Source organism: Rhinolophus sinicus, linkage group LG10, assembly GCF_036562045.2.
Source record: "Rhinolophus sinicus isolate RSC01 linkage group LG10, ASM3656204v1, whole genome shotgun sequence".
Taxonomy (NCBI): domain Eukaryota; kingdom Metazoa; phylum Chordata; class Mammalia; order Chiroptera; family Rhinolophidae; genus Rhinolophus; species Rhinolophus sinicus.
The window spans coordinates 36,953,254-36,975,641 of NC_133759.1; the positions used below are offsets into that span (position 1 = coordinate 36,953,254).

The 22,388-nt window shown below is 38.5% G+C and overlaps 1 protein-coding gene across 3 annotated transcripts; it reads left to right on the top strand.

Annotated features, from left to right (window-relative positions):
- Positions 1 to 3,533: 3,533 nt before the first annotated feature.
- On the top strand, positions 3,534 to 20,884 carry FAIM (Fas apoptotic inhibitory molecule). Of its 3 annotated transcripts, none has more exons than XM_074312919.1 (6): positions 3,534 to 3,650; positions 7,707 to 7,764; positions 9,114 to 9,246; positions 9,594 to 9,822; positions 17,321 to 17,370; positions 20,437 to 20,724. In XM_074312919.1, exons 1-6 carry the CDS (start codon positions 3,641 to 3,643, stop codon positions 20,584 to 20,586), a joined length of 630 nt encoding a protein of 209 aa, XP_074169020.1. In that variant the 5' UTR covers positions 3,534 to 3,640; the 3' UTR covers positions 20,587 to 20,724. The 3 variants fall into 3 exon arrangements, with proteins under 3 accessions (XP_074169020.1, XP_019603181.1, XP_019603190.1); XM_019747622.2 differs by lacking the exon at positions 3,534 to 3,650 and adding an exon at positions 4,029 to 4,168 and having other exon boundaries at positions 20,437 to 20,884; XM_019747631.2 differs by lacking the exons at positions 3,534 to 3,650; positions 7,707 to 7,764 and adding an exon at positions 4,029 to 4,168 and having other exon boundaries at positions 20,437 to 20,884.
- The last annotated feature ends 1,504 nt before the right edge of the window (positions 20,885 to 22,388 follow it).

Sequence of the window (22,388 nt, forward strand, 5' to 3'; positions counted from 1 at the left end):
TCAAATTAGAAAATAGAAGGGGAAAAATGACTTGCTAAGGTCACATAGTTGGTATGTGACAGAGCCAAGATCTGAAACTAATATTAACCACTTGACCATACCACTTCCTGTGGTGGGCATCTTCTCTACTATAAGACTGTTTTATGCACTTATTCCCATTTGCAATTATTTCATCTATCTGTGTATTAGTTATCTATTGACGTATAACAAACTACACCTAATCACATCAGCTTAAAACAAACATTTATCTCAATGTTTCTGTGGATCAGGAATACAGGAATGGCTTAGCCGGACGGTCTGGACAGAATCTTTCATGAGGTTGCCAGTCAACCTGTTGGCCAGGGCTACCGTCATTTCAAGGTTCAACAGGACTGAAGGATCCACTTCCAAATTCACTCATGTGGTTGTTGGCAGACCTCAGTCCATTCCTTGTCAAATGTGGTCCTCTCCACAGGCTGCCTGAGTGTCCCCACAACATGGCAGTTTCCCACAGAGGGAGTGATCCAAGACAGTACATCTAAGACAGAAGCTGAAGTCCTTTTTATAACCTAATCTTAGAAGTGATATATCATTATTTCTGCTGCATGATATTGATCACACAGACCAACCTTGGTAAAGTACGGGAGAGGACTACACAAGGACATGAATACCAGGAAGTGGGGATCATTGGGAGCCATATTGGAGATGACTAACCAGTCTGCTAATTTTCTGTGACTGCCTCCTCCACTAGAATGTACACTTCATGAGTGGAGTGGGGGGAAACCATCAGAGCTGCTCTCTGGTATAGTGCCTGCCGTATAACAGATTGTCAATAAATACTGAACAAATGTAATGATGATGGTGATAGGAATTCTAGAGGATGAACTCCCTATAATCCTTTCTTAGTCTCACACAAATTCCTAGTTGCTATTAATGGTTAAATTGCCATTAAATAATTATTAAAAGCAGGACTATATCATAACTAAGAATACTCACTCATGTATATAATTTCTATATAACTATAAAAAGTGGACTTGGAAGGGAGCACCAAATTCATGAGAATGTTGGCCTTTGGGGAGAAGAAAATAATGGTGTTGGGACCGAAAATCAAATAGGGCTTTATTTGCAACATGTTCTTGTATTGACATTTTTATTGGGTCAATATTTAATGGTGAGCAGTCAATTCTGGGTGGTGGGAATATGGGGATTATCCATTGTCCTCCATATTTCAAAAACTCAAAATAAACAAGATACAAATTTTAAAAGGCTTAACCAATTGGAACATGTCTGTACTTCCTTTGGCTCTTTGCTCTAATTAAGGGTATATCTACCAACCCCACTCTCCACGACTCAGACCAAAACCTATTTTCTCCTGAAATTGTCAAGATTTTCTGATTTGAAGTTCTATACAATCACCTTGGTTCACTGCTTCTGCACCTTCTGTATTTGTGTAGGTAGAGCTACAACTTCCTTGTGTTAAGGGAGAGCTGCCCAAGCAGCTGCAGCCTGGCCAGCAGCAGAAGACCGTGGTTACTGGCACTGGTTGTGACACACAATCCTCTGAGACCAGAATCCTGGGCCCTGGGCTCATTTCTAAAGCACTGGTGCCTCTTCTTTTAACACAAGCCAGTAGTCACACTGGAACAACACTGGAAGGGCACATGGAAATTTTAAATCTGTAGGTAACAGATTATGTAACTTTTCCCTTTTATTTTGATCTCCATTCATGCTGTTTAAAAAGTAAGTTCAGAAAATCATTAACTCCCTTTTCAAAGGGAAGCCCAATGAAAACATGGACCATTGTGAATGAAAGCATTTTTAGCTGCTCTCTCAAAATAAATCACTGATGTTTATGGGAAAATTGGTGAGAGGCCATCTAAGAGGAAAGAATAGCATCTAGGTACTTCCCGGGAAACAAGGAAACCATCTGAGAGTGAGAATTAAGTCAAAAGCAGAATCAGCCTAAAGGAATGAATGCATTTTATACTCAAGTTCAATACCTTTCATGGTATTTTGTTCAGACTTAATTTCTTTTCATAACAATCCTGTCTGGTAACAATTCACTATACCTACTTCCAGTGTCCTGGGCCCAGGGAATGTATAGGTGGAAAATGCAGCCCAAACTAGTATGTTCCTTAATTCCAGATATCCTGAAAACTATACCCAAAGAGAAAATAGTGGGATAGAATAAGCCAGCTGAGAAATCACAAACTGCCTTGCCTATTCGGGGGAAAATTTAGGTATACCTTATGAGCACACTGTGGGATCCCTGGGTAGAGGAGCTTTCCAGGCCTTAAAGAAAGGGCTCATTTTTCTTTAAGTATAACTAATACTTTTCTAATAACAGGTCCTGTTAACATGAACTTTTCAAATTCCACAGGCCTGGCTCTACATGCTGGCCCTGCAATTTCTGAAGGACTCTAGGTCTCTCTGTAATTGGGTATCAATATAATCACTGGGGCTGCTGTAAGAACTAGAGGTAATGATATATATAAGGCACATAACAAGCGTTCAATAAATTACACCTTATTGGTCTTATAAAAGATATCCTGATTCCTAAAGTTTTATAAGAATCTATGACTCTTCATTAACATACCTTTGAGCCAGTCAGGATTTCCTGGTCCTAACCCAACAACTCAGGTTTGTTTCTCAGAAGAACTGAGGACTAGGAAAAAGGAATTAGGGAGATGTTGTCAGCTTGCCTTGTCCCATCTCTGGAACTTTCCACTCTGGAGCCTCTTACTCATTCTGTCAACAATCATTTATTGAAAATCTGTTCAAGACACTGGTGCAGAAGAAAATACAAATATGAAAAGTCTTTCTCTTCAGAGAACTTTCAATACAGGGTAGCAAACAAGAAATCAATGCTCACTAAGCAGAATCCCTGTAATATAATTTGCTTAAGAATTCAGTCATTATTAGTTTGCAGACCAGTTAACCCAGTCAATAGATTGTTCCCTATTGTTTCCCACACCCCCTTCATTCACATACTTGCCCAGCATCTAGAAACCCAACCCACTCTACCAACCCCAAAGGTGAAACGATCCTTCTTTACATTAACATCAAGCTGCAGGAAGAAATTACGTAAGGAGCCTTACTGCCCCTATGCCTCCAAATCTGCTGGGCCCTCAGAATCCTTCCAGAATATTTCATGTCCTTACTTTGTTGCTGGGCCCACTCTCCACAGGGACCACTCACTGCTCTCCTCAGATGGCCCAGTCAACAATCTTCCTTCCTCTCTGTAGGTGACATTGTCTCCTCCTTACAGTGAAACTCAAGGCCACCTACAACATTACCCAGGCCTGCTCTTCATTCACTCATTCAACAAATATTTATCAGAGCCTACTATGTACCTATGAGCCTGCACTGTGCAGATGTGGGAAATAAAAGAGAGCCAAGCAGCCATGGTCCCTGCCTACACGGACCTCAGTCTACTATTAAGTTACATATTCAGTAAAAATTACAGAAATTGCACACTTTGAAAGGGACTGAGAAGGAGAATTACAGGTATTGCAAGCCTTAGGGGCCAGAATAGTTTTCCTTAAGAAATGATCTATGAAGAACAATTGCAACAACAAAATTGACATTACAAAAGGGAAGAAGCAAGAAGCATCGCAGAGGCCCTGGGAGGAGAAGGAATTTGCATCCTTTGAGTTCCTAAATGAAGCCAGGTAGGCAAGATCAACATCGTACACGGCCTATGCCTACCATAAGGAGTTTTGGTCCCTAACCAGAACTCGTAACGAGGTTTCTAGAAGCGAATGCCATGATCAGGTTGACCTGCCCTGGGGCATCAGCGCAGACACAGGTCCGTTTTCGCCCAGCGCCTGCCATCAGCTGGTTCTCACCAACTTTGTTGGCAGGGTGACTGGATGAGCCGCGGGGCTGTTTCTCGGGTGTGGGGATTGAGGAAGGGCCTCTGCCGAGTGCGCTAAGCCATCCGCGGAGGCAGCGGGCGGAGCTGGGTCTGCCTGCGGCGAAGCGGGTGGCGGCCTGCACTGCGGACCTCAGGGGACCTGAAGCGCGACGAACAGTCGGCGCGCCTGGTACTCGTGCCGGCCGAGCTTTTAACTTCCGCGGAGGCTGCGTCTGGTTCTCGGCGAAGGGATCAAGGCCGCGCGGCCTAGGTGGCGGAGTCGGCACTCCTCCGTGGCGTGACCCAGAGCCTGCCGCAGCCCGCGGCGTACAGGTGAGACCCGCGGCCCAGGTGCGGCGGCCGGGGCCTGGCCCCCGAAAGCCCCTGAGCACAGCCCCGGGCGACCCCGCTGCGGCGCAGGCGGCCGCCATCTCCGGGTGGCGGCGGCGGCGCTGGAGCCGTGGGCGGTGTCTACACTGCGGGTGAGAGCCTGCCGTGGGGCACACGGCCCGCGCAGGGTGTGTTTCGGGCGTGTACTGTCCGCCCAGCCGCGGGCAGAGGCGGGGACCCGGGCTGGCGGAGCCCCCTGCCCCGCCAGGCCCTGAGACCCGCCGCTCCGGCCTGTCCGCAACTACAAAAACCAATACTGGTCGCTGTCGAAAAAGTGGAACAGAAAAGCACAAGGAAGGAAGCACAAGAGCCGAATCCGTTCCCCAGAAATAACCCGAGTTAACATTAAGGTGTATTTCCTTCCAGTCCCTTTTCCCTTAAATAAGCATGATCAGACTGTATTTTTGCAGGACCTGGATCAGAAAGTGCTATAACTTGGCTTCTTTTTATTTTAATACATTACACACATCTACCCATGGCTGTAAATGTTTTTCTACGTTTCGTTTTACTGACCGCACTAGGCTGCGTTCCTGTGTGCCAGGTGGACCTCTGCATCCTTCCCGGAAGCCTGGCCCGGGCTTGACCTTCAGTTTGTTGAGTGACAGGACTGTGATTTACTTAATGGATTCCCCCCAGATGGTGAACATATAGGTGGTTTTCAGTTTTTAGCTGTCACAAAAGTATTTTGTTGGGCACTGTTCCATCTGTTTTTTTTGAGCATCACTGTTTAAAGTAACTCCTTCATTAGGCTTGTAGTATACGTTGCAAAATGCTTCTCAGAAAAGTTATTATCTTGTGTACCTCCGGTAGCATTTGGGGATAACTGGCTCCGGGAGCTTTCTGACTGACTTTGCTGTAGGTCCCAGTGCTTCACAAGGGACCTGACACACAGTGTCAACACCTGTTTGTCGAAGTGACCTGCCTTGTGGCTGGCCTTACCTAAAGCTTTTGCTGAAAAGGGAATTATGAGTATCTTAGGAATTTTTAAAACTGATTTACGTTTAGCCTGGAGAAACCACTACAGTCCCCAGTTAGGTTAAACCTAAGTTAACACACAATTCAAGGTGGGTTGGAGAAAAAGTGCAAACTTTTTAATGTTTAAGTCATATTCTGAAACATGGTGTTGGGTTGATAGGGAAGGGATTGTAAAAGATTACGCAGATGGGTAGTCACTGGATACTCAAAAAGCTTTCTTTGAAGATGTAAAAAGTTTCAAGGGAGTGACATTGTCCTCATCAGTGAAAATAAACGGAATTTGTTTCTCCATCCTTTTCATTTACATTTTTAAAACTTTGTGCTAAAATAGAGGGAATTTTTCTTTGTAATCATCGGTTTCCTGTTTGTCACGTGATCCTGGCTGTGCTGTAATCATCTTCTGCTCCCACCCCACCCCCCCAGTCGTGCACCCTCAGTGCCTCATACATAAGGGATTGGTAATTATTAGCATGCTGAATGAATTTAGAATATGACGTGTTTAGTAAGTCCAGTTTGTAACTTAGAGATCTGTGTGTGACAGTTCTTTCTCATTATTCAAATGAGTAAGGTAGAAATCAGTGACAAGGACAGCTGTGATCATCTCTTGGTTATAAGTGTAATCACATTCCCAGAAACACTACTGGCAGGGCACCTAGGTCTTTTTTTCTTTTTTAACAACTTTGTTGATATGTATCACATACCATATAATTCACGCATTTGATGTGTACAATTCAATTTTTTGATGTATTACAGTATTACTTTTTTTCAGTTGTGGTAAAATATATATGACATAAAATTCGCCACTTTAACCATTTTTAAGTGTTAACAATTCAGTAACATTAAGTATAGTCACAATGTTGTGCAACCATCACCACTATTTCCAAAACTTTTCAACACCATAAACAGATACTTCATATATAAATGTTGAATATTTGAATGAAGGTTGATAGTTTAGAGAAAAAAATTTTTAAATAGGAGTGATGTTGATTTGTAATCTCTCTTCTGATTTGTGTTCTCTTTTATACCTATATGAAAAGTTATTATAATTAAGATGATACCATGCCTTATGTTAGTATGACAATTCTTGAAGTTCCTTATAATGGAAAACTGGGCAATTTTTTTCAATTTTGAATGCTGAATCACTGAGCTGTCTAGAGTCTCTAAAACTTGTGGAGCAAAATTTGAATGATATCCCTAAGTCCACTCTGATTTGCAAAGGATGCTTATCCATGTTGTTACGCTATTTGGCTTACTCTATTGCACTCTATTCGCTTTGCTTTCCTAGTTGCAGGATACCCTCCACTTTCATAGGAGATATCCTAGGGTTTCCAAAGACTAGAGCAATCTACAATTTGTAAGTTCCTAATTTAAAAAAAAAAGAAAAAGAAAGAAAGAAAAGAGGGATTTGTTTTAGGTACAAAGTGTTTTTGAAATTTACATTCTAAAATTCTTAGCTTTTCTTTGCCTGTTGTATTGCTTTTATGGGTACTAATCTCATCCTTAACATCTTTATAAAAACTCTTTGTGGCTTCTGGCTGTTTCCAGCCAAAGAAGGTTGGCAATCTCCTACTTTTAACAAGGAGAGACTACCCTTGGGCATATACAGGGAGAAGGCTAGGCTAGGGTAGATCCTGGGAGCAAAAAATAGTGAGCCTATTTTTCAGTGGGTTAGGCTGGGTACAACTGTTAATTCGAAATCTTCAAATGTGGAGGGTTTCCTATGCCTGTGAGTATATCTGTGCCTCTGATGTCAGTAAAACTTAACTAGCCTTAAAGCCCAGTTACTGTTTAGTTAATTGCTCTAGTTTTGGTGTGGGCCCTGCCAGTGACCTGAGCAAACCACATAACTGATGGTGGATTCATTATTGGCACTAGTAAATTAAGTGGGCTTGAGTAAGCAAGTAAATTGTTTGCTCTTAGAAAGTGAACTAGCATATCCCTGGCTGCTTCGTGCAAACTCAACATTTCTTTGAAGTTTTCCAAAAAAAATGTTTTTAAATTATATATTCTATCATAATATAACCTTCTAAAATTTAATATACAAATTGCATTTTAAATTTGTTACCACCCTGTAACACCGATACTTCCAGACGATGCATTGTTTATCCTGGAGTTCTATGTATTCCCTGACCCACTGCTTCATACCCTTGGGGCTTCTTGTGTCTCAATTTGGGAATAATGGGACCCAGAGGACCTCTTGGTCTCTTGAAGCTCTGACGTGGTATAATACTTGAAATAAACCAGTGTTTAGTCTCTAGTTTTAGGAAATTATAAATCCATAACATGGAAAAAAATATGATTTGCCAATTTGCATGACTTCTTTCTCTGAAAATTAGAGTTTGCAATTCTATTGTATGTAAAAGCTGTTTCATTAGAAACTGCATGCAATTTAAGAAATGGATTGCAAAATTAGAACAATCCCTTTGCAGATGTCATCTTTGTTGCTCTCAATCTTTCTTTGCTGCAATTCTGCTTTTTTCTTTCCTGGCTGCTAATTGGATTAAAGACTGTTTGCCAACCATGGCATCTGGAGATGACAGTCCTGTCTTTGAAGATGACGAAAGGTAAATGTCTCGCATTGCAATAAAACTAGCTTCTGAAACTTTCAAGATGGTTTTAATCATTCAAAAGAGTTATTTATCCAGGCTACTTTTTTAAGGACACATTTTGTAAAATTGCAGAATGTGTGTTTTTGCCCTTTTATGATGTAGAACAAGGGTAAACACCTGGCATGGAGGTGGCCACCACTAACATAGCAGCCTTTCCCAAAGGACCTGGATGTAAGGTCTCTAAATCCCTGTCAGCACAAAGTTCTCAGCAATCACTTCAAAATGATATAAAAGTTATTTAGGGTCTCTGAGTTAGAGCATACAAAGGAGATTAAAGGGAATGGAGAGACTAGGATGTAGTGAAGAGAACAGGCTCTGGAACCAGAGTCCTAAGTTTAAATCCCATCTGCCACTTACTATCATTGTGACTTTAGACAAGCCCTTAGCCTCTCTAAGCCTCAGTTTCCTCATCTATGAAATAGGGATAATAATAGTACCCATCTTATGGTGAGGATTCCATGAGTTAATATGTGTAAAGCTCTTAGAACTGTGATTGGCATACAGTAAACACTTAACTGTTAGCTATGATCATTAAAGCTGTAATGTTACTTCTCTCAAAGCTAAAAACCTATATCAATATCAAAATATTACTTATATTTGCATTATACATGTCTTTCACATAAGGCACATATATATCGTTTTGTATTAAAATATTAATATCAAAAATATGTGTTTAAATTGTGCCAGAAACTTCTGATAAAATAGAACCCTTTATTTTTTTTAAAATAAGATTTCCTATACTAATGACAAGAATGACTATTTTCCATAACATTTTAATCTGTATTATAGGACATTTCTTCCATGACTTCTCTTTTTCTCAGTATAATAAATTAGAACCTTTTTGTTAAAATGAATTCTTACTCATTGGTTTAAGTATAAAAGGTTTGGAGAACTCTTGGAGTGATTTGAATCTGAATACGAAAAACCAAAATTAAATACTTTCCTTTTTAAATGAGGGGAGGAAGAAGTAGAGACCTTTTTACTGACCTTTCCAAGCATTATTCTGTAGCCTAGCTTAGATTACTATTGTGGATAAACAGATAGATTCTTAATCCTCTTAATATTAAGGTGACTTTGTTTGGAGTTATCCGACTATATACCCATATATAGTAGTTTCATCTTAAAGGAAGAGTGTGTAAAAGGAAGAAGACAGTCCATGTACTACGAGTAGGATTTCTTAAGTAATATTACTTTAAGATTTTGTCATCTTAAAATCTTAGGGGTTTTAAAAATCTGATATTTTCATCTTGGAAGGATTAATTGTGTTTTGGGCCAAATGTAATTGCTTTGTTTTATCCCCTTAGCCCTCCTTATAGCCTGGACAAAATGACAGATCTTGTAGCCGTGTGGGATGTTGCTTTAAGTGACGGAGTCCATAAGATTGAATTTGAACACGGGACCACATCAGGCAAACGAGTGGTGTATGTGGATGGGAAGGTAGGAAAAAAATATGTTACTTTGTAAAACGTGGTATGCAGAGAAGGTTGATTTTGTTAATGTAGATTCTTTATATGTGAATTTGGGCTTACAGTGTTTATCTTTATAAATTGGCCTGCATCATTTTTCTGTACAAAGTGAACTAATAATAGTTAACAGAATTCATAGACTCTACCATTTATTATTTAAACTTAATATGCCTTTTTTCTAAAACCTTTGCATCATGAATGAATTCAATTACATCTAACTAGCATTGTCATTTGCTCACTTTAATTATATTTTTCTAAAATTAAATACTACATTTTATTCCATTTGTGTGTTTTCAAATTTTCTATTTTATTACTTAGGAAGAGGTAAGAAAAGAATGGATGTTCAAATTAGTGGGCAAAGAAACCTTCTGTGTTGGAGCTGCAAAGACAAAAGCAACCATAAATATAGATGCCATCCGTGGTTTTGCTTATGAATATACTCTGGAGATTAATGGGAAAAGTCTCAAGAAATATATGGAGAACAGATCAAAAACCACCAATACTTGGGTATTACATTTGGATGGTGAGGATTTTCGAGTTGTGTTGGGTGAGTCCTATTTCTGCAGAATTGATTGACTTTTTCTGATGGTTGTTTACTTGCTCTGACTGTCCAGACCTTTTATGGGAACTATGAATAGGAGACGATAAGTGCAGGTCTATTTTTAATGTGCTCTGTGTGAATGAAGTATTCATTTAATTGACTGATTTATATATTAAACATAAAAGCCAGATTTTATGGTGATGGATTTGAGGATTGTTAACTTGGGTTTAAAAAAATATTGATGTAGACATTTGTTATTATTTGATATTTCACTTTAAAAGCATGCCTAAAGGCCGTTGGAAATTTAAGATTCCTCAGTAAGATGGGAACTTTTCTCCAGGGTTAGGACTGCAGCAGATCAAAATTGTCAGTCCAGATAAAGTACATTAAAAACTAAGAAGTGATAAGCTGTTGATCTTTAAGCTAAGTTCTGTTGTTACAGATTGCCATCTGTGCTTAGTTTCTATTGGCCCTCAAAATTTGTGTGACAAATATTTACCAGTTATTACCTTTTCTCTTCTGGTTACTCCTAGTATTTCCTGCTTCTAAGTTAAGACTGTTTAGATTATCTCATTAATTCACTGATTGATTTCCTTTGATAACAATGAATACCGTACCTGCTAAATGACAGTGAGTGTACCATTCCCTAAGGATGCATAGGTGAAGAGACCTTGTCTACGCTTTTAAAGAGTCTACAGTCTAGTCAAATGCTAGTAAACATCTTTTAAAAAAAAAAAAAAAAGTTTTAAGATTGAAAAATGTTTATCAAGTAATAAATGCGCATAGTTGAAAAAAAGAAACCAAAGACTCTTATATAGCTTATTCATTGAAGAAACTGGATCAATTTGTCTTGAAGAGCTTCCTATGGTCTGGATTTTGTTGACTGCATTCCTGTGGTGTTCCTGTTTTTCATATTTCCTGTGAATTTGCAGTTGACTTTGAAGAATTGGTCAAATTTAGTGTTTTCTTTTGTTTTTTTCCTGGCAAGACCACTTTATAGGTTGTGCTTGCAATCATTAATACCTAGTGCTTACACCCATTAATTCATTAGCAGTTGCCAAATGATGATATGCTGATTCCATCCTTCCTTATTCATTAGCTGGAATACGTCTATAATGAGAAACTTTTACTACAATTCGGTTACGCAGAGGTACAGTTTGTATAAGAAATGTAGGATAACTGCTTGTTTTCCCTTTATCAGTTTTCAAGATATTGAATTGGCTCCTTATTCTCCTCCAAAAGTGATGATTTAGGTTTTTTCAAATCATTATTAACTCATAGACTTAAACATTTTGATGTATTTCAATACATTGCAGTTATTACCCTTATTGATGTTGATGCTCAAATTGTCCCATTTTTGGCCAATGGGATACTCTTTAGATTGGCTCCTGAATCCTTTTGACACATCCTTAGGAGACTTTGATAGCTTCCTTGCTATCTGGTGTGACAAAATGGGCTCATTTCGAACATTTCCTGCCCAGAACTGGAATCACCCATTTCTCTAAGGAGACCTTGTTTTCTTGGAGGAAAATGGTATTTCAAGAGCATAATCTGGGCATTCCTCAATGATGCTCATTCATTATTTTTAGGTTGTCAGTGGATGGAGCAAAGAAATTATATACATGGATGGATGGATGGATGGATGGATGGATGGATGGATGGATGGATGGTGAAGAGAGGGAGGGAGGGACTTTTTATAGATAAAATAGCTTATGAGTTCATACTGATACTTGTAATTCAAATTCAGGAATATTAGCAGGTTTTTACTTAAACTTATCTAATATCTGTATGTCCTTTCTTTCATACAGAGAATTTTCCTTCTCAAGGATACAGAAGATGATGCACTTAGAATATAATTTACTCATTTGCTTTGTGCCACATTACATACATAGTAGTTTCCATTAACAATGCAAATACTACCACCATTAATACAATTATCAAAACAAATTTAAAACATTTTTTGCATATCATTTTCCAATTTTATTGTATCTGCATTATCAGAACATATAGTCATTATATAGTATTCCTGTTTCTTCCAAACCACACTTAATTCTATAAGCAAATATTTATATATTTCTTTCAAGTCATTAGATTACTCCTGTCTGATCATTTTGATTGCCTGAAACTTGTTCTCTAGTACATTTCTTAGGAATATTAACAATAGTGCTTGAATTCTTGCATGTTGATGACATTTGTGTCGTTTATATTTGAAGCTCAGTTTGGCTAGATATAATGTTCTTGGCTCATGTTTTCGTTCCTTAAGTATCTTAGGTATATTACCCCACTTATTTCTGGCATAAACTTACTGTCAAAAAGTCTGATGATGATCTGATTTTCTTTCCCTTAAAAGTGCCTTGTTGTTTTTGTCTAATTTTACTAGAATATGTCAGGGTAATGATCATTCTTGGTCAGTTTTCTCAGGTACATACATGGTAAATATTTTCAATATGTGGAATGAAAATTTTTAAGTTTTCTTGAATTACAGTTTTAATATTAGTTCTGTTCCTTTGCTTTGGTTTTCTTCCTCATGGACGCCTATGGTATAGATGTTGGGTCTTTAGACCTATCTTCTAAATGTGTCAGGTTCTCTCACATCCTCTATCTCTTCCCCCCGCCTCTTCTCTCTCTCTTCTTCCTTTCTGCCTGCCTACCTGTCCACCTAACTTCCTTCCTTCCAATCTCCCTCTTCCTTTCTTCTAAAATTAAGATTTATTTTCTAAAGCAGTTTTAAGTTTAAAGAAAAATTGAGCAGAAAATACAGATTTCTCATATACTCCTCTATCTGCCCCCCCCCATTTTCCCTATTATTCACGTCTTGCATTGGTGTGATACATTCATCACAATTATGTAGCAAACCAATATGGATACCCTATTATTAACTGAAGTCCATAGTTTACATTAGAATTCACTCTTGCATTATACGGTTCTATAGGTTTGCCAAATGTATAATGTCATGATCCGCCATTAGAGTATCAATACAGGATAGTTTCGCTGTCCTAAAAATCCCATGCTCTTCCGTATCCATCCTCTCCTCCTTCCCCGCCCAAGTCCTGGCAACTGCTGATCTTTTTTACTATCTCTATAGTTTGCCTTTTCCAGTATGTACATAGTCATACAGTATGTAGCTTTTTCAGGCCTAGCATCTTTTTCTTAGTAATAGGCATTTAAGATTCCTCTATGTCTTTTCATGGCTTGATAGTTCATTTCTTCTTATTGCTGAATAATAATCCATGGTATGGATGCACCGCAGTTTGTTTATCCATTCACCTACTGAAGGATATCTTGGTTGCTTCCAATTTTAGGCAGTTACGAAAAAAGCTGCTGTATAAACATTTGTGTGCAGTTCAGTATGTGGACATAAATTTTTAAATCAGTTGGGTAAATAACTAGGAGCTGGATTGCTGGATCATATGGTAAGAGTACGGTTAGTTTTCTAAGAAATCACTAACCTGTCTTCCAAAGTTTTTGCGTCCCCCCAGCAATGAGTGAGCTCCTGCTGCTCCACGTCCTTGACGGCAGCGCTGTAGTGTTTTGGATTTGGGGCATTCTAATAAGTGTGTAATGATAGCTCAGATTAATTTGTAATTCCCTAATGATAATATGGTGTTGAGCATGTTTTCACATGCTTATTTGTAATCTGTGTATCTTTAGTGAGCTGTTTGTGCAGACTTCTCCCCTTTTTAAAATTGGGTTGTTTTCTTATTGTTGAGTTTTAAGAGTTCTTTGTATATTTCAAATAAGTTCTTTATCATGTGTTTTGTAGATACTTTCTCCCAGTCTGTGGTTTGTCTTGTCATGTCATCTTTCTTTCTTTTTGATTTTTAAAATGTCCCCCGTTTCATCTTCTGTTTCTGTTAGGAATAATTTATTGTTTTTTTGGCTTTGTGTTCCTTTTAGTTTAGTCTTCATTTCTGAAATTATTTTTATTTCTAATTCTTGACTGAATTCTACTACTTCATTTCTCAGAGTGTTTCTAATCTTTGTTATTCTTTCATATCTTGTATGATTTTCTTCATTTCTTTTAGCTCACTTGGAAATCGTATTTCATCTTTTTTGTAAACATCTTTCTGATGCTTTCATTATCTGTAATGATTGTTGTTCTTTTTTCTTATAATTTTTTATGGAGCTAGCGCTCAATACCTTTCTTTGCTCATTTTTATATGAATTTCAGTTTTTCTGAACTTCTAGAAGGGAGTGTGGTTTTGGTTAGCTTTTTAAACTTCAGGTTCTGGAATTCTTTTTTCTGTTGTTTTTGGATAACGTTAAAAACCATAGGAGCATACTTTCTGACATGCCTGCTATTTCCTTCTCCACTTTTTTCTAGATCTTCTTTTTCCTTTACTCTGGTGTTCCTGGGCTGCTAAATTTGGATTCTCTTCCCAGAAGTTTCTTCTCAGCGTGGGGTTTTGTACTGGAAGGCTGGGAGGGCCACTGTGTGAATAGCAGCTGACACTGGCAGGGGTTTTATACATTTTAACAGTGGATGACTCATAGGAGGTGCGTGGAGAGGTCTGAAAGGGCCAAAGCAGTCTGGGCCCCATTATATAACTTGCTAAATTTTATATTGAGAAGTTAAAACAGAAGAAGGCCCAAAAAAGTTCTTAATAACAAAAACAGTACCATGTACTGAGAGGCCATATTCTGCACCAGATACTATGCTAGGCATTTTACATAAATCATTTCTAATCCTTATAACAACCTGCAAGAAAAGTGGTATCACTTCATTTTACCCACAAGGAGATTGAGGCTAATTGAGGCCCAGAGTGGTGGCGACTTGCCAAAGGCTACGCTAGTAAATAATGAAGCTGGGATTTGAACCCAGGGCTCTCTGACCTCAAAGATCCTGTCCTTTCTTTTTCACCGCCTAAAAGATGTGAGGCATGTAAAGGGGTCCGAAGATAGCATTGGTCGGCATTGTCAGGTCTGGGAGTCGCCACATGACTCAACACTGTGGGAGGAAAATAAAGACAGCAAGAGGAAAGTACTAGTATGCTAGTACTTCCCCAACTTCATGTAGGGAGGAAATTCTCTCTCTGCTCTGTAACCTTGCACTTCTGTGAAAGCAGTTACTGAACATACCTGCTCAGGACTTCTCTGCAGACTCCCCAGCCATCGGTCATGTGGGATGAGGGAATCTGCAGGCAGGCAGCGCTGGGGAGGCTCCAAGGTCTGAATCCACTTCTGAGCCATAACTGACTTGATGCTTTATCAGATCGATATGTTCTTTTATTAACGTATACTTTTGAATAGGTGATTCATAATTCAGAAATCAAAATGATATAAAGATACATTGAGAAATCTTGCTTCCACTCCTGTTTCGGTCCACCATTTCCCCTATAAATATAGCTATGTTTAATAGTGAATGCTAGTGTTTCTTTATTCAGATTCAAGCAAATATGTTTTATTACTTCCTTATTACATATAATCATCTTTATTATTGATTTATTAATATATTCTGAAGATTCCTTTCTCTCATTACATAGAACTTTCTCATACTTTTTAAAATAGCTGCAGGGTAAATTTCAATAGTAAATAAAATAGTTTAACTCATTCCCAACAGATAGGCACTTGGGCTGTTTCTAATTTGTTGCTGTTTGAAGCACTGTTAAATGAATAGCTTTGTTCACATGCCTCTTGGAATATAGGCACATCTCTCTTTAGGACAAATTCCCAGAAGAATAATTGCATTTGTCATCTGAGTAGATTTTGCCCAGTTGCCCTCCATGGTACTTCTACCATTTTGTACTCTCACTACCTATTTTCCCACGGGTTCTCCAACAAAGCATGTTGTTGGATATTTGATATTCTGCTAGGTGAAAAATGGTATTTCAGTGTTGTTTTCATTTTCCTTTTTCAAAATTGAGGTTGAGCATCTTTTCATGTGTTTAAGATCCTTTTGTTTCTTTTCTGATAGTGCCTGTTCATGTCCCTTGACCCATTTTTCTTTTTCTGAGAATTTTTATAAGAGTTTATTTGAGCCATACTGATGACATGTGCCGGGATGCAAGATCTCAAATGCTCAGCCCTGGACCCATTTCCTTTTGGGTTGTTGGCCTTTTTCTTGATGGCTTGGAGTCTTTTATTACTAACACTAGTGCTGTCTGTGCTGTTTCAAGTATTTTTTCCCAGTTTGTCATTTATTGTATGGCTTTGCTTATGTGTGTGCATGGTGTTTTCTTTTTTTTTCAGTCATGTAGAAATCTTTTTCACTTTCATGTAGTCAAATTTATTCCATTTTTCTTTTATCGCTTCTGGATTAGTGTTCTTCAGAGGCATGTTAATCGCTATTATAGAAAATCTGAGCACACGCCCATGTTCAGTAGGCATACTAAATAAAATTCCAATTTTCATGATTATCGTGGTTCATTTTAGCAATGTGTAACCTGATGTGTTGGGACAAGCTGGGTTTCCTTGCAACTACGGTTGTAGATGCTTCCTATTCTGGCTGCCATTTGGGCACCCTGCCCCAATCTGCTGGGCCCCTCTGCCTTTCTCTGTCTCCCTCTAGCCCAGCCTAAAGTCATTTGTCCATTCTCTAAGCGAGGCTCCCATCTCAGGGTGTGGAAGAATCCCCTTTAGGACTGTGTTCCCGAGTAGATGGCCTGTCAGTGGCAAGCCAGGTACTGGTATTTCAGCCTTGACCCCCAGGCAAGTTGTTGACCCCTGGGCTCCTTGTGCACACAGGCCATGCTTCTCTCTAGTCTTCATTATAATACCCAAAGCTCCTCTTCTGCTTGCTTGAGGAGTGCAGTCTTCTCTCCTGCCCTTCCCCAGGGCACTACCATTCACAAGTGGGCCTGGGGATCCTCTCCCCCAAATGCATGTGCATTTGTGCACAAGCACACACATATACGCACCTCCCTGAAGTGAGCTTGGCCGCTTAACACCCAGGTGTATCGTGGCAGCATTTTGCTCTATTGTGTTAGCACTGTCCTTACACAATCTACCAGGTACACCTGTCGTTTTTCTTACAATCCACTATTTCCCTAATGAGAAACCATTACAAAAATGAATAGAGATGATTTTGCTATCCAGTAAGAAATTTAAGGCTAAATTTCTAAATCTGACAAGCTGTCTATCCTATATGAACACTATGGCAGCCTTTTTTGTGGTCTCTTTGTACCATCATCCAGTTGGGTCAGTGTGAGAGACGGGGAAACATCTAGTCACTGATATTAAATGACATGGCGTGTGGAAAGTTCCCTCCTCACATTCACCTGTGTGCATCCTCCTTTAAAGATTGTGCTTCAGTATTTATTTTGTTTAACAAGTCTTCATCAGTTTGTATTGGGACCATGATTTTCTCTTCAAATTGTTTTGTTTCATTTTGATTTTGCCTGTGAACAAATAGTTTCTTCAAATTTAGAAGATTTGCAAAGCTATGAAAAGTTAATGGACTTTTAGAAATCCAGTGTGTCAAACTTTTCCTAAAATAATAACTATAAAGAGTTAGCTTTATCTTTAAATCATAGATTATAATTTTTAAAATTTGTTACTTTTACAGAAAAAGACACTATGGATGTATGGTGCAATGGTAAGAAAATGGAGACAGCAGTAAGTCGACCTTTTGATTACTCTTAGCACCATGTGTATAAGTTACTGTTGAAATGTTGCTACATTTCCTAATTATGGAGATTTTATAATTAACCGTCTTCTTGGTTGAAAATAAAAAGCAGATGAATTCCTCCAGACTCCAAAATCTGAACCCTTTCCTGGACAGTGCCTGTTTAGAAACAGTTTACATTGTGAGCTTACACCAATCTCACTCTACCTTTCTTTTCTTGGACCAGCATGTCCTATAAGATCCCCATGAAAAAAAATCCTCCCCCCAAAATTATGTCTCCTGTGTTTATCCATGTTAAAATTGTGCTTTATGCCACTGCTTCTCAAATTTGCATGCATAGAAATCACCTGGGATCTTGCTAAGATGCGAATTGACGCCAATGTCACTGGTCCACAGGTGACATTTTGAATAGAAGGCTTTACACCATTCGCCCAAAGCAGATGGTACTTTCCTCAAAACGAAGTTTTTGAAAAAGAAGTGATGCACCCAATGTCAGATGATGACAAAAAGGCAGATAGGAAAGGGCGCTGTCATGAACCCCAGAAGACGAGTGGCATTTGTAGACTGGCAGTGCTAAGAGGCTACCCACTCACTGCAGCCAAGCATGATGAAATCCCCATCTAAATCCCGATGTGTTTGGCTTTTGCTATCAGCTGCTTGCACTGGTAATGCTGTGGGTGGGATGAATGTAGGAGTGTATTTCAAGTGGGAATGAAAGAATAGTGGTACAGCGTACCCAGCATGGGAAGTGGAAGCAGAAGAGTCTATCATGGAAATGGAGGGTGGGAGTAGGAGCTGAAATCATTGGGTAGAAATGCCCATGTGTTATGGGTCTGCTGGCAAGCAAGGGGGACTATCCTTGAATCCAGCTTTCATGCTGGCTTCCGGTGAACATGAGGATTAGAGAGGAGCAGCTCTCTTCTGTAGTCCATTTTAGCTAGTTGCACAATTGTAGTTGCTGCCATTATCTCCTTTATCTATTATAAGTATAGGAAGGTGAGAAGAGCTGCTTGGTCTGGGATGAATTTATTCTGCAGACTACTTAGAACCTGTGGCTCTTACAGCTGTCTGCTTCTGAGGAAGTGCCTAAGCCAGAAATCAAGTTACAAAGCTGAATGCTTTTCTGTTTCTTAACCCTGGTATTAATTGTGGAAGGGAAATTTAACCAGGATTCACTCAATATTGATCCTCTGAGCTTGAGCAGTTAAATCTACTGATAGAGGTTTCTTTTATGCAGAGAGGCTTGGAGAGCTCGTCAGTGTGTTATGGCCCCTCTTGGAACAGCTTCATTTACCAGTAACCTGGATGGGGTACCTGCTGTGTACCCAACACCACACCTGGTGGTCCTTCTCGTTCTTGCTTTCTTCCTTCCCTGAAATTCTCTAGGTGGAGAATGAGCAGTTTTGAATCACATTCCTTCCCACCCTCAAGGATTGTCCAGGGCAAATGTAGAAAGAATGTTGTTTTATAGTATCAAGAATGTGGCTGTACATAAGAAGTTGAAAATAATGTTCATCCTCAACGTCTTTGTCCCTCAGTCATTGACAGGAAACCACAAGTGTGTGAACAATAGCTCTTCATCACCCAGTTGCCACCTCACGGTAACTACAGCCGAGCTTGCAGGGCAGTTTTGGCAGCTCCGCATCTGGGCAGCTTCCCCAGTATATGCACACCTGCTCTTGCTGCATTTGAGTTACAGCGTATTTTTCTCCTTTTTCTTTTTATCTCAAAGCATCATGACCGAATGTCTGTCAAACAGCCAAGAAGCTACTTCCAGAGATTGTATTACTTGACCATTGTCCTTCCCTCTAAATTGATCTTTACAGAAGTATGACCTAAAGGCATTCTCCAAAGCTCAGTATAAGAGGGTGCAATGAACACGCTGCACTCCAGGGCCAGACCGACCCAGTCCTTGTGCTGGTGTTCAGTACACTTTCCATAAAGAGCTATTGACCAAATTCTTCTCAGAGCTAGGAAAACACTTCTCTCACTGATGCATGCTGTGCTTTCTTTGGTTAGATGTTAGCTACAGGACTTGGCTCTGTCTGCTTCGGCTGCCAGAAAGCCCACAGCCAAGTTTTAAGTCTGTGGTTTCTTTGCTTTCTGGCACAATTCATTTTTATCCTCTAAGCCTCCTCTTTTTCTTTCCTTCTCTATACTGCTTTGCCCCTATCTTTTTACTCCAAATCAGTGCTATTCAGTAGAAATATAAGTCACAGTTATGAGCTTCATATGTAACTTTTCTAGTAGCCATATTTTAAAAGTTTTAAGGTGAAGTTCATTTTATATTTGATTTAGTCTATCAAAAATAGTATAATTTAATATTTAATCAATATAAAAAGTTTTTAGTGAGTTATGTTTACATTCTTTGTTTCATACTGTCTTCCAAATCCAGTGTGTATTTTACACTTAAACAGAATATCTCGTCAGACTCACCACATTTCAAGTGCTCAATTGCTGCATATGGCTAGTGGCTGCTGTACTGGACAGAGCAGGTCTAGATTTCGCAGTGCTTGAGTTTGTTATCGGTGTATTTTATTGAAAGCCACCCAACACCCTGAGGAATCAGATTTTCAGAGTGGTTAAGACCACACCACTCTGTACTGACTAGGACCTTCACCAAGTTCTTTAACCACTCTGTGCCTCAATTTCCTCATCTATAAAATGAGGATAATAGTACTATCAGGGTTATTGTGAGGACGCAATGAAATAATGCATGTAAACTGTTCTTTGTGTACAATAACTAATAAAGGTTTGCTGTTATCTTTTTTCAAAATTATTCTGTCTACGTAGTATATGTTACAGACATATAGTCATTAGGTGTATGTTTTCTTTTCCCTCTGAAACATAAAATTCTTCAGTTGTAGGGAGTACAGACAAAAAACCTTCAATGCATAGCAGAATGTAAAAACATCTAAATACAAGCTTCTAACAAACTTTGCAAAGCCTAACATTTAGCTAATATATACTTCATTATACCACCTGTTTAGATGGTGTTAATGCTTAGACAAAGATAAATGCTCCTGAACACTAATTCCTCCTTCTTTTGTTGGCAGGGTGAGTTTGTAGATGATGGGACTGAAACTCACTTCAATATTGGGAACCATGACTGTTACATAAAGGCTGTCAGTAGTGGAAAGAGAAAAGAAGGGATTATTCATACTCTCATTGTGGATAATAGAGAAATCCCAGAGATTCTTGAATGACTTCATGTTAATGAACATTAAGAAGTAACAAACAGGACTTTTAAATTACTATGGTAATTAAATAAGTTCACTATGTACTTCTCGATACATTTAGTCTGCCATCTTTTTATTTTTTTAGTTACTTGAAACTGTAATGTTCCAAGGGTCAGAGGAAAAAAATAATTATGTACAATTTTAAAAACCTGCAATTTTTTAAATACTGTAAAAATGTTTTAAAACCAAATGGAAAATAAGATATGGACCAAAATCATTAATGTTTTACAAGAACTTTTACTATAATAAACACTGTAAGATAAAATTGGTACTGCTTGATTTGTTTCTAAAAATTATGTCTTCATATGTTTCTAATCTGTGCAGATAGGTTGTCTCTCTCGTTTAAAGCAGTTGGTACACAATGATATTAGTTTAAATGGAGAAAATGAGTAATTTTCTATCTGGAAACTTAATATTAAGGAAATGTCAATTCGTGTCGCATATATTCCAGTACTAATCCTTTGACTGTAGCCTTTCCCTTATAGCAGTAAGTACAACATGTACAACAGAGGAACAAGCACCCCAGTCATCCCTTCAATTTCACCCAGTATCTGCTTCCTCTCATGAGCCCTGAGGGCTGGTAGCACATACCACTGTATCCTCCAGGACCTAGCATGCCCCTCACAAACGGGAGACAGTGACATTCACGTTACTGAAGCTCAGAGGAGATACACATGTGGCATCATCAGCATATACAGGCGTACTTCAGAAATATTGTGAGTTTGGTTCCAGACCATTGCAACAGAGCAAATATTGCAAAAAAGGTGAGTCACATGAATTTTTTGGTTTCCCAGTGCATATAAAAGTTGTTTGTACTGTAGTCTATTAGGTGTACAATAGCATTATGTCTTAAAAAACCAATGTGCATACCTTAATTAAAAAATACTTTATTGCTAAAAAATGCTAACCTTCATCTGAGCCTGCTGGAAAAATGGGGCCAATAAACTTGCCTTTGTGGCAGGGTTGCCACAAACCTTCAATTTGTAAAAAAAAGCAAAACAAAAACGCAATGTCTGTCTGTGAAGCACAATAAAACGAAGTAGGCTTGTAGATAAGGTTTATAGCAGTGGGAATGGATAACATCCACTAGAGAGCTTATAGAGAAAAAAGGGCGGGGAGCCTAAAATTAAACCCTGAAGAGCTATAGCATTTGAGACTGGCTAAGGGCAAAGGGAGATCTTCATTAAATAAGGAAACTCTGAAACTATGAAACAAAAAAGCAGACATATTTATCTAGAAGTTTAAAAGTTGTATGGTAAAGATACCATGAACAAAGCCAATATACAATATATTTGGAGAAAATATTGTAATGTAGATGCCAAGAATCGTAAATACATAAATATGCAAGCAAATGAGACAGGACAACATGAATGGGTATACAGAAATAACCAAAACAGAAACAGACCTACTGGGGCTTCAGATTAAGAGTTCATCAGATGTAGAGCGTCACATAACTATGTTTAAAATGTTCAAGGTAATAAAAGACATCTGAGGATTTCAGAGGGAACAGGAAAATTAAAAAAAAAAAGATAACAGAAATGAAAAATAAAAATTGGTATAACTATATCAGTATCAGTTAAAGTAGACTTTTAGGCAAAAGCGTTACCAAAAATATAGAGAACACTTTAAAATATTTTAAATGATTCAATTTACCAGGGATATAAATCAACTCTAAATTTGTATGCACCTAATAACATTGTCTCAAACTCTATAAAATAAAAATTGACATAATAGGCAAATCCAAAATCACAGTGGGATATTTCAACTTA

Coding starts and splice junctions, on each gene's coding strand:
- FAIM (XM_074312919.1), top strand. Junction 7,765..9,113: donor GTCTTTGAAGATGACGAAAG/GTAAATGTCTCG, acceptor TTATCCCCTTAG/CCCTCCTTATAGCCTGGACA. Junction 17,371..20,436: donor GTAAGAAAATGGAGACAGCA/GTAAGTCGACCT, acceptor TTTTGTTGGCAG/GGTGAGTTTGTAGATGATGG.